At 35.5% G+C, this 11,506-nt stretch overlaps 1 protein-coding gene and 1 long non-coding RNA gene across 3 annotated transcripts in view; both read right to left on the bottom strand.

Moving 5' to 3' along the window:
* LOC107725827 (uncharacterized) overlaps positions 1 to 197 on the bottom strand; it is a 4,854-nt gene extending 4,657 nt beyond the window's left edge. The window contains exon 1 of the long non-coding RNA XR_001638167.1: positions 78 to 197. This is a non-coding gene — a long non-coding RNA (uncharacterized LOC107725827). The remainder of the gene's footprint in view (positions 1 to 77) is intronic.
* LOC107725825 (alkyldihydroxyacetonephosphate synthase, peroxisomal-like) overlaps positions 1 to 11,506 on the bottom strand; it is a 41,276-nt gene that overhangs the window by 13,409 nt on the left and 16,361 nt on the right. For both annotated transcript variants that reach the window (XR_001638166.1, XM_016535225.1), the window contains exons 11-13: positions 9,059 to 9,186; positions 5,856 to 5,907; positions 1,099 to 1,175 (exon numbers count right to left, since the gene is read on the bottom strand). Coding sequence is in view for 1 of the 2 variants with exons in the window: in XM_016535225.1 (XP_016390711.1) it covers positions 1,099 to 1,175; positions 5,856 to 5,907; positions 9,059 to 9,186 (257 nt within the window). In the remaining variant the exon portion in view is untranslated. The remainder of the gene's footprint in view (positions 1 to 1,098; positions 1,176 to 5,855; positions 5,908 to 9,058; positions 9,187 to 11,506) is intronic.

Below are 11,506 nucleotides of genomic sequence, written 5' to 3'. Positions count from 1 at the left end.
AAAAAAAAAAAATAAATAAATAAAAATAAATAAATAAAAAATAAATAAAAAAATAAAACTAAACTAAATACACTCACATTTAGGTTTCTTTGTCTGATTCTGCTCACTCTATAGAGATTCAATCAGCCAACTTCATGAAAACAAAACAAAAACAAAACACATTTATAAAAAAAACTAAAAAACTAAAATCAAAACAAAACAAGAAACACAAACCAAACAAAACACAAAACAAAACAAAACACAAAAAAACGAAAACACAAAACTAAACTAAACTAAACACACTCACATTTAGGTTTCTTTGTCTGATTCTGCTCACTCTATAGAGATTCAATCAGCCAACTTCATGAAATGCATCCTGGGATGCTTTAGATGCTCCGCCTCTAAAATAAGTTTTCATATTCTGATCAAAACACAAAACGAAACAAAAACAAAACACATTTATAAAAAAAAAAACTAAAATCAAAACAAAACAAAAAACACAAACCAAACAAAACACAAAACAAAACACACACAAAAACGAAAAAACAAAACACAAAACTAAACTAAACTAAACACACTCACATTTAGGTTTCTTTGTCTGATTCTGCTCACTCTATAGAGATTCAATCAGCCAACTTCATGAAATGCATCCTGGGATGCTTTAGATGCTCCGCCTCTAAAATAAGTTTTCATATTCTGATTTCATTTCAAGGCTGTTTGGGTGGGATAAAAGAATATTACTACGTTGTGTTTTTGTCCAAAACACACACACACACACAAACACAAATAAATAAATAAAAACACAAACAAACACTTATATTTAAGTTCTGATGGTCAGATTCTGTTCACTCCATCAATATTCAATCGACCAATTTAAGGAGGAACATACTAGGATGTTTCATTTCAAGGCTGTGTGGGTGACTAAAACAATTATTAACCAATAATTATATAGCCTACTTTTCACGAGCTGATTATATCAGTGCATAAAATTAAATCTTGCAAATGCTTCTTGCTTTAAATGCAGAATACTGTGACTGACCAATCAGAATGGAGCGTTCTAGAGAGCGGTGTAATAGTATCTAATTGTGGTCTTGACACACATTTACGGTTCTTTCTCACCTTTGTGATGTAGAATTTTTTCAACCCGTCCAAGAATGACGTGAATATGGAGGACACTTGAGGCTTGAGTGCGTGACCTGTCAAAACATTAGTACAATCTTCAATAAACCTCAGTATTAAATACCCACTCATTTCGTTTTTTTCCCCCTTTTTTTGTCAGGGGTTGTGTTTTCAGTCAAAAGCTTTCCTCTCTTTAAAAAAGGAGAAACTAATGACTCTCGTACTGTTCTAATGTCACCAAACATCCCTCAGTTTTGCCCCTTGGATTTCCCAGAGGCCTTTGTGTCAGATTTATTAGCGGTGTGAACAATAGCACAGTAATGACTGGAGACACAGAGAGAGAAAGAGCGAGAGGGAACGCAGGGAGGATGTTTCACAGGGGGCTTGTCATAAATCATCCTGATAGCAGCTCCTCTGATAAGAAACGCCGCTAAATCTCACACATGCAGTCCGATTCACCGCAGAACGAACAAAATCTCTGATTAATTCAAATCGACTGAAAACTGACATGAATCTGTGTGAGAAATTGATCAAACATGCTAATGTCCCAGCCGTGGCCTAGCGGTTAGCATGCTAATGTGGGAGACACAAGTTCAACCGCGGCTCATGTTGTGTCCACTCACACTCCCCCTGTCTCTCGCTATCATTTCCCATCTGCTATACGGTCTCTCAGCGCTGGCCGCTATGATGATGCCATTCAATAGTAGAAATGTGATGTGTCTTCTGGTTTTGCAATATCACTTGTACCTTGGTACATATATTTGCATGGCTATCAGTATTTACACACATGAATGACTAAGAAACATACAGAAATGTGACAAAACAGAGTGGGACGCGTCCCAAATAAGTCGTGAAGACTTAAGTAAGGCATCTAAGTGAATTTAGTTTTAGTTTGTGGATGCTGTATAACGTCACAACTTGCTGCATTATTAAAAAATTCAAAAGTTGTACAGTAACAGTGTAAATATTAGCTATTTTGCAACAGCTTCAAATATACTTCACCCAATCAGAATTAGGCCTAAACAAAATATTTATAAAAATGCAATATCTTTACTCATTTTGTAAAATGAGTATGAACTTTAATTTTTAGTTTAAGTTTTTAAGTTTTCAAAATGTGTCCTTTTTTTTGTAGTTTGGCATAATAAATAAAATAAAAATACTACTACTAATAATAATAATAATAAAAAAGAACATGATCCAATGAGTCGTAGTTCCTTTAATTTACATTTGTCACCCTGGACCACAAAACCAGTCATAAGGGTCAATTTTTTAAAATTGAGATTTATACAATAAATAAGCTTTCCATTGATGTATGGTTTGTTAGGATAGGAGGACAATATTTGGCCGAGATACAACTATTTGAAAATCTGGAATCTGAGGGTGCAAAAATATCAAAATATTGAGAAAATCGCCTTTAAAGTTATCCAAATGAAGTTCTTAGCAATGCATATTACTAATCAAAAATTAAGTTTTGATATATCTACGGTAGGAAATTTACAAAATATCTTCATGGAACATGATCTTTACTTAATATCCTAATGATTTTTGGCATAAAAGAAAAATCGATCATTTTGACCCATACAATGTATTTTTGGCTATTGCTACAAATATACCCCAGCGACTTAAGACTGCTTTTGTGCTCCAGGGTCACATATGATATTTAATTCACTGAATTACCCCAAAACAGGCATTACCACAGTTAGGCAATACATACATTTTTTTTTTATTATTAATTCCATCAATATAAACTAAAATTAAACAGTTTGGGGTCATTAATTAATTATTTTTTATTATAATGTTTTTTTAATACTTTTATTCTGTAAGGATGCATGAAATTGATCAAAAGTGACAATGTTTTATAATACGGACTCCTATAATGTTACCAAAAGTGCTGTTCTTTTCAACTTTCTATTCATCTATTTCTAATCCTGAAAAAAGTATTAATCCAGTGACATAATGTTTTGATCATACACTTTGCGGTACAGTAACACTTACATAGAACAGATTTTCAGTCATTTCAGTCACATTCTGCCCCAGCGACCTTTAGTTGTCCAAACCCTTACAATGCCTTTCTGAGATTACACAGCCAATGTGTCTGAACGCACTACAGCACTCATTACCTCCCTTTTTCTTCTGGTTGCGATTCGATATAAAAATAATACAGTCACACTTCTGGGCTTAAAGAGTGTGCATGCTGCAAAAACCATTATGATTACAGAGACTGGAGTCTTCATTAAAGAGTCAATACATCTCTCTGCCTCTCAGAAGTGCACCGTCGATGAAAACACAGAGTTAATGAGATCCCTGGGGACGGGGGGAACTTTTCCAGACATATCTGGCAACCCCTCACAAATTCCCCCATATCTCCGCATGTAACGTTATAAACCTCGGCTGCACTGTGAGCTTAATTGCTGCCAGGGCCATTTTTCATTGTTCCTGAATTGTGTGTTTGTGCATTCGTTCGCTGCTCAGCTGGTAAAATAAAGATCAATTTCTCTTTATACGAGGCGGCGCGAGTGGGGGGTTCTCCAGAGATAAATTACACCAGACCAAATTAAACCTCTTGATGTAATGAATACACAAAACAACAACAACAACAAGTAATAAAAACCAAAACAAAGCTCTCAAATGCTAAACCTTCCAATTCATCTCTGTGGATGGGAATATGAAAACAGATAACTGTCTCTAAAGCCAGAAATGGATCGTAACTGATGGTTATGGAAACACAGGCTCTCTGTGCTCTCAGTTTTCCTGTATTACATGACCAGCTCATAACTCTCAGGTAATGTTCGGTTATGAATATACAACGCTAGAGGATATTATGTACCCGTCAATGACTGGAAATAGAAATAGTCTAACTAAACAATGATGTCACTTAGTTCAGTGTGGTGGAAATGGTGTTTGTGATGTCACAAAACGATGAAGGCTTAGCTCATGAATATTAATTAGGCTTTGCACAAATAATTTAAAATGATAAACTGATTTTGAAATCAGGTTTGTGGCAGAGTAGTTACTCATTGTAAAACTGAAATGTAAAGAATAGCATTAAGATTACTGTATAAATGTTCAATAAACAAAAACAAAAAATAACATTGAGTTTTCAAAATAAAATTAAGTTTCTTACACAATGATTTTACAGAAGAATTATGTAATGTACACTACCATTTAAAAGTTTGGGGCCAGTATGATTTTTTCATTTATTTTTTTTTAGGAAAGGAAGAAATTATGTTTATTGAACAAAAGTGACAGTAAAGACATTTATAATGTTACAAACAATTTCTATGTCAAATAAATTCAGTTCTTTTGAACTTTCTATTCATAAAAGAATCCTGAAAAAATGCATCACAGTTTCCACTAAAATATTCAGCAACACAATTGCTTTGATAATAATAATAATTATAATTATTATTAAGCATATTAAATGATTTCTGCAATGAATATTAATGCTATTATTATCTTCATTCTCACATCAACCAGTGTCTGTTCCGGTATTTTGCGTCATGCATGAATCAGCAATTGCACATTAAATCTGATTTGTTGGTCCAGCAGTAATGTTTGAACTTTGAGTAAAACATAACCCAGGTTCTAACTTAATATAACAGTCCTGTTGTCTGAACAATGACAGAGGGGTGCAGGGAGGAAGTGGCACTATGAGTGTTCAGGACCATGATTATTTTTAAAATACACGCGCCGTCTTTAAGAAAGCATCTGCTATGCACATAAGCGTGAATGTAAATTGCAAAACATTGCTTCCCAAAGCAAACAGATCACTGCATGTGTAACTGCTCTTTCTGGCTGGAGCAGTGCTGATCTGAGATCAGCCCACACAGGACACAAGGTCTACTACTCGCCAGCCCTTCTGAGTCAGCACTGTAACCATGACAACACACCCTGCACTCCCACACGGCATGCTTTGCGTCACCGTTTTCCCTTCATCTTGGCCCGCTCCTTCGTAAAACATTTTCTGACGATCCCAGCAACCGCAACATTTTTGACCAATGATTTTACATGACTTTCCCAATCATTCGTGATGACTGGATAAGACTTTATTTTAAATTACACTAAATTAAATTATTAGAAATTGAATAGAAAAAATAGAAATGTATTACTTTTTCATTATTTAAATCAGGGATTCCAAACTTTTTAGTCACCTTTGACATGAAATATTTTCTTGAAGTAACCCCTGAGAATAAAGGGATAGTTCTCTCACACTCATGTCATTCCAAATCTGCACGACTAGCATTCTTCTGTTAAGGAGATATTTTAAAGAATGTCGGTAACCAAATGGTTTGATGAACCAAATGATTTCCACTGTTCGGACAAAAAAAAAGTCAATGGGACCCGAAACAGTTTGGTTATCCACATTCTTCAGCTTGGGAAACCCTAATTTAAAGGAGTAGCTCACCCCAAAATTTCTTCTGTTTCAAGCAAAACTTTATACTAACAAGTCAGAAAAGACGTGGATCTTTTGTACTTGTTCACACGGTTCAAATCAAGACTGAAAGCGTTTAGTGATCCAGTTCGTGAGTTCACAGTTACAACTGACCAGAAAATCCTTATTCGTTGATCATATTAAGCTAAAAGCTCAATGGAAGGGAAGATTATCAGCGTCGCTTGGACTACTGCTGCTTTGTTGTGACTTTTTTTGTTCCTTTCTGAAGCTCCTCACTATGAACAGTCACTGTAAAAGAGCGGTGTAAAGACTCTTCAAAATATCTTTTATGTTCCACAGAATATGAATGAAAAACAAAACTCACCAAACTGAAACTGCTCGTTGTCCATTAGCCGAATGGATGCTGGAGCGCATCTCTGAAACCAAAAATAAAGAAAAAGAAACTTCAGACAGAAACAAAGTAATACATGGAGATGTATAAATGACCCTCACCCATAGTTTAAAACAAACCTACAATATTGTTATCATTGCCCAGCAAGTATTTTTTAGGAAACACCAACACAACAGCAAGATGATATTCCAATTAAAATAAAGCCTTATTTTTTAAAGGCAGCCTTGGGCAAAGAGAAACGCAGAGAGAGGAACAGTGTAGGTCCTGAATAGCATAATCAATAATTTAATTTTAAGTTTGGATCACAGTTTGTTTATGGACTAATAAGAAGCAGTGCTGTACAGAACGCTAACACTGCGCTCGCTCATCAATAATGGCTACAACATCAGCAGCAGGCCCACAGACTAATGAGAGGCCGAGATCTAAGGCCATTAGGCAGAGTCTGAGCAGAGCTCCAGGTACACACACTGTAATGAGAGCCGCAGCCTTATTCACCACATTCACACAGATCCCAGCCTTCCAGTCAATGCTGCTCTCAAACAGACATGCCATAGCAGCACTCAAATACACACAGCAGTCATACGGCATGAAAGACGTGCAGATGCACAATATATCAGTTAAGATACTAGTAAGCCTAAATCAGTTAATATTATATAACATAATTATACCAGTGTCATTTATATTTTTGGTATAGCCTACTTAATGCTAAATACATACAGTAGCATTCAAAGGTCTGAGGTCAGCAAGATGTTTTAAAGAAGTTCATACTTTTATTCAGCAATGAAATCAAGCTGAAAAAAAGTGAAAGGACATTTATAACGTCACAAAAGATTTCCATGTTAAAGTGCGCTAGCACATGCCATCATGCTGAAACATCCAAGCAGCATGCTAACATGTTAAAATGTGCTATAAACACACCAAACAATGCTATAATCATGCTGAAACATCCAAGCAGCATATTAACGTGTTAAAATGTTCTATAAACACAATAAACCATGCTATCATCATGCTGAAACATCCAAGCAGCATGCTAACGTGTTAAAATGTGCTATAAACACACCAAACCATGCTATCATCATGCTGAAACATCCAAGCAGCATGCTAACGTGTTAAAATCTGCTATAAACACACCAAACCATGCTAGCATCATGCTGAAACATCCAAGCAGCTGCTAGCGTGTTAAAATGTGCTATAAGCACACCAAACCATAATCATGCTGAAACATCCAAGCAGCATGCTAACGTGTTAAAATCTGCTATAAACACACCAAACCATGCTATCATCACGATGAAACATCCAAGCAGCATGCTAATGTGTTAAAATGTGCTATAAACACATTAAACCATGCTATCATCACGCTGAAACATCCAAGCAGCATGCTAACGTGTTAAAATGTGCTATAAACACACTAAACCATGCTATCATCATGCTGAAACATCCAAGCAGCATGCTAACGTGTTAAAATGTGCTATAAACACACTAAACCATGCTATCATCATGCTGAAACATCCAAGCAGCATGCTAACGTGTTAAAATGTGCTATAAACACACTAAACCATGCTATCATCATGCTGAAACATCCAAGCAGCATGCTAACGTGTTAAAATGTGCTATAAACACACTAAACCATGCTATCATCATGCTGAAACATCCAAGCAGCATGCTAACGTGTTAAAATGTGCTATAAACACACTAAACCATGCTATCATCATGCTGAAACATCCAAGAAATATGTTAACAATGTGCTAATTTGTAAATTAGTATGTTATCATCATGCTGAAACATCAAAGCAACATGTTAGCGGTTAGTGTTAAAATGTGCTAGAAACATGCTGTAAACATGTTAAAACATGCTAGCAACATGTTAGCGATGGACTAAAACAAGCTAAAATTATGCTAAAACATAAAACGTGGTAAAACCCTGTGACAGCGACAGTAAAGACATTTATAATGTTATTGCTATTCGAAGACATGCTGACAAAATATATCACGTTTCTTACAAAAATATTAGACAGCAAAAATGGTTTTCAACACGGATAAGAAACGCTTCTTGAGCAACTCCGCATATTAGGATGATTTTTGAAGGATCATGTGACACGCCTTGAAAATTTACCATGGTTTTATTATAGTAAAAGTGTAAAAAAAGTTATTTGGTAGGTTAAACTATGGTTAGTGTAGCAGAACCATGGTTAATTTGTGATTACCAAGATTTAACTACAATAACCATATGTTTTTTGTTTTTTTTTGTAAATCCATGGTTAATTTTCGTAAGGGCCTGAAGACTGGAGTAAAGATGAAAATTCACCTTTGAAATTACAGGAATAAATTACATTTTAAAATGTATTCAAATAGAAAACATTTTAAACTGTAATAGTATTTCAATATTACTGTTTGATCATTTTTTGAGTCCCATGAAGTCCAGTACTGACCTTATAAACACACTAAACCATGCTATCATCATGCTGAAACATCCAAGAAATATGTTAACAATGTGCTAATTTGTAAATTAGCATGTTATCATCATGCTGAAACATCAAAGCAACATGTTAGCGGTTAGTGTTAAAATGTGCTAGAAACATGCTGTAAACATGTTAAAACATGCTAGCAACATGTTAGCGATGGACTAAAACAAGCTAAAATTATGCTAAAACATAAAACGTGGTAAAACCCTGTGACAGCGACAGTAAAGACATTTATAATGTTATTGCTATTCGAAGACATGCTGACAAAATATATCACGTTTCTTACAAAAATATTAGACAGCAAAAATGGTTTTCAACACGGATAAGAAACGCTTCTTGAGCAACTCCGCATATTAGGATGATTTTTGAAGGATCATGTGACACGCCTTGAAAATTAACCATGGTTTTATTATAGTAAAAGTGTAAAAAAAGTTATTTGGTGGGTTAAACTATGGTTAGTGTAGCAGAACCATGGTTAATTTGTGATTACCAAGATTTAACTACAATAACCATATGTTTTTTGTTTTTTTTTGTAAATCCATGGTTAATTTTCGTAAGGGCCTGAAGACTGGAGTAAAGATGAAAATTCACCTTTGAAATTACAGGAATAAATTACATTTTAAAATGTATTCAAATAGAAAACATTTTAAACTGTAATAGTATTTCAATATTACTGTTTGATCATTTTTTGAGTCCCATGAAGTCCAGTACTGACCTGTCTGGCCACCTCTCTCAGGCACGCCACACCCTGCTGGAAGTTTGGGAAGACAACGGAGCCGTACTTCTGATACTCAGGAATGGGTCGTATCTTCAGTGTGACTTCAGTCACCACTCCCAGAGTTCCTAAGGAGCAAGACACATATGCTATATATAGGTTTGATCGGATTCACTATTACTGTATCACACACACAAGGGCTGAAAATGTGTGTGATCTGTAATATCCATGATTTGAATAGTCTTTAAAATCAAGCAAAGGATGTCATAGAGTTAAATATGTGTGCAACACACACACACACACACACACACATATATGAACGGAGCCCCTGGCTCTCTGCAGGAGATCTGCGTGTTCATTTTCACCTGAACGCTCAAGTTTCTTCCGCTACAAAAGGAAGCAGAGAGAGATTTATAGACTGTGTTCTGTGACATAAAGCAGGTCAGTATCAAACGGCACACTGGCGGGAGAGCAGAGCCACTGAGGGCCCAGCAGAGTCCAGCGCAGCAGGCTTCCTGTCCCAAACCAGCATGACCTCTGACCCCTGAGGGAAACCCTGCGTCTGCTGCTCTGAGTCTGGGGTTCTGGACTCATTACTGACAGCCCAGAGCGACCGTACATGTGTGAGTGTGCAACACTGGTGAGAAAGTCCTGTGGAGAGTTTATGAGACCCTATGTGAGCAGAAAAAAAAAAAAAAAAAGTGAAGTGACATGTGGCCAAGTATGGTGACCCATACTCGGAATTAGTGCTCTGCATTTATCCCATCCAAAGTGCACACACACAGCAGTGAACACACACACACTGTGAACACACACCCGGAGCAGTGGGCAGCCATTTTTTGCTGCGGCCCCCGGGGAGCAGTTGGGGGTTCGGTGCCTTGCCCAAGCGCACCTCAGTCGTGGTACTGAAGGCGGGAACAAACCTCAGTAACAAAACGCCACTCATCCACATCCTTCACTCGTATTTTATTCATTAAAATGTAAAAATACAGGAAGTACAATGCCATAAAAAACTTTTTTATATATATAGAAAAACCCTGTAAAATGCTCCAGTAAAAACCTGTTAAAGGTGGGGATTTGGGGTAGGGGCGTGTTTGTTTTGGCGATTTCAAATGTCAACATTGGCTTCCAGAAATCGCTTACCCCACCTTTAACTAAGTTACCTTACCATAAACTATATGGTGAAAATTTGTAAATGGTTTAACATTACATTATATAGAATTTTACTGTAAAACACTGGCAAATGTATGGTTTTTTGAAATAGAATTATGAATCAAAGTATAATTAATGATGGAAAACAGTCAAAGTAAATGGTTAACATCATATTATATGTAGTTTTACAGTAAAATACTATCAAATTATAGTTTTTGGAAGGGAAAACTGAATTATTGTATAATTTATGATGAGAAACTAAATGTTTGAACATCACTTTATATGAAATTATATTGTAAAATACTGTCAAAATTATGTTTTTGGAAATAAAAAAATGTATTAACATACACTTTAGGGTGCAAACAGTAAAAGTAAATGGTTTAACATTGCATTACATGTAATTTTCCTATAAAATACTGTCAAACTTATAGTTTTTGGAAGTAAAAACTATGAATTACCATATAATTTATGGTGAAAAACAGCAAAGAGATATTCCCAAAAGTTCCTGCATGACACAGCACATATGATTATATTTTAATTAGTTCCTTCTTATTTTTATAATTAATAATTTACATTAGGGTGTTTTGTGTTACATTTTATGTTATTTAGTGACTATTTGTTGCGTTATTGTGTGTTGGTGTTTTGTCTTTGTGTGTTTGACCATGTTCATTTTCTATTTAATAGGAGTGGAAATGTTTTATGGACAGCCAACTTACGATGAACTCCAATTCATCATGTGGCTTTCTATTTTACAAAATAGATTTTGGTAGTAACTTATATTAACGTTATATCACTTAAAAAAATACAGTCACAATTTGTAAACATGCCATCCCGTAATATCTCAAACATTGCCACGGTAATTTTTAAGACGAATTTCTGGCACAGGTGGCAGTTTTTTTACTGTAATTTAACAGCAATAATAGACATCACTTAAGTAGCATTTAACCCTGAATATTTCTTTAAACATGCCAATAACATGTTTTATCATCAAACACACAGACACACACACCTCTGAGATAAGAATCCTTACATCTAAAGATCTCCTGACCCCCGAAACAACAACAACAACAACCCAGAGGGGTGTCAGAGGGGAAAAGGTGAAATGGGCGTTTCTTAAGTCTAAATGCTCCTGACATTACAAAACCATTAAAGAAGCAAATGCCCTTCCTAATGGAATCATGAATGTTTAATTAATGCAGATTAATCCTGGGAAATATTCATCATCCCACAAAGAATTCATATGAGCCATAAAAAGCTTCACGGACCATTTTACCAAACACAACGATTATGACTCAG

This window comes from Sinocyclocheilus rhinocerous, unplaced genomic scaffold (genome assembly GCF_001515625.1).
Source record: "Sinocyclocheilus rhinocerous isolate Xijiao unplaced genomic scaffold, SAMN03320098_v1.1 scaffold1568, whole genome shotgun sequence".
NCBI lineage: Eukaryota > Metazoa > Chordata > Actinopteri > Cypriniformes > Cyprinidae > Sinocyclocheilus > Sinocyclocheilus rhinocerous.
This window is presented reverse-complemented; position numbering and strand designations above follow the sequence as displayed.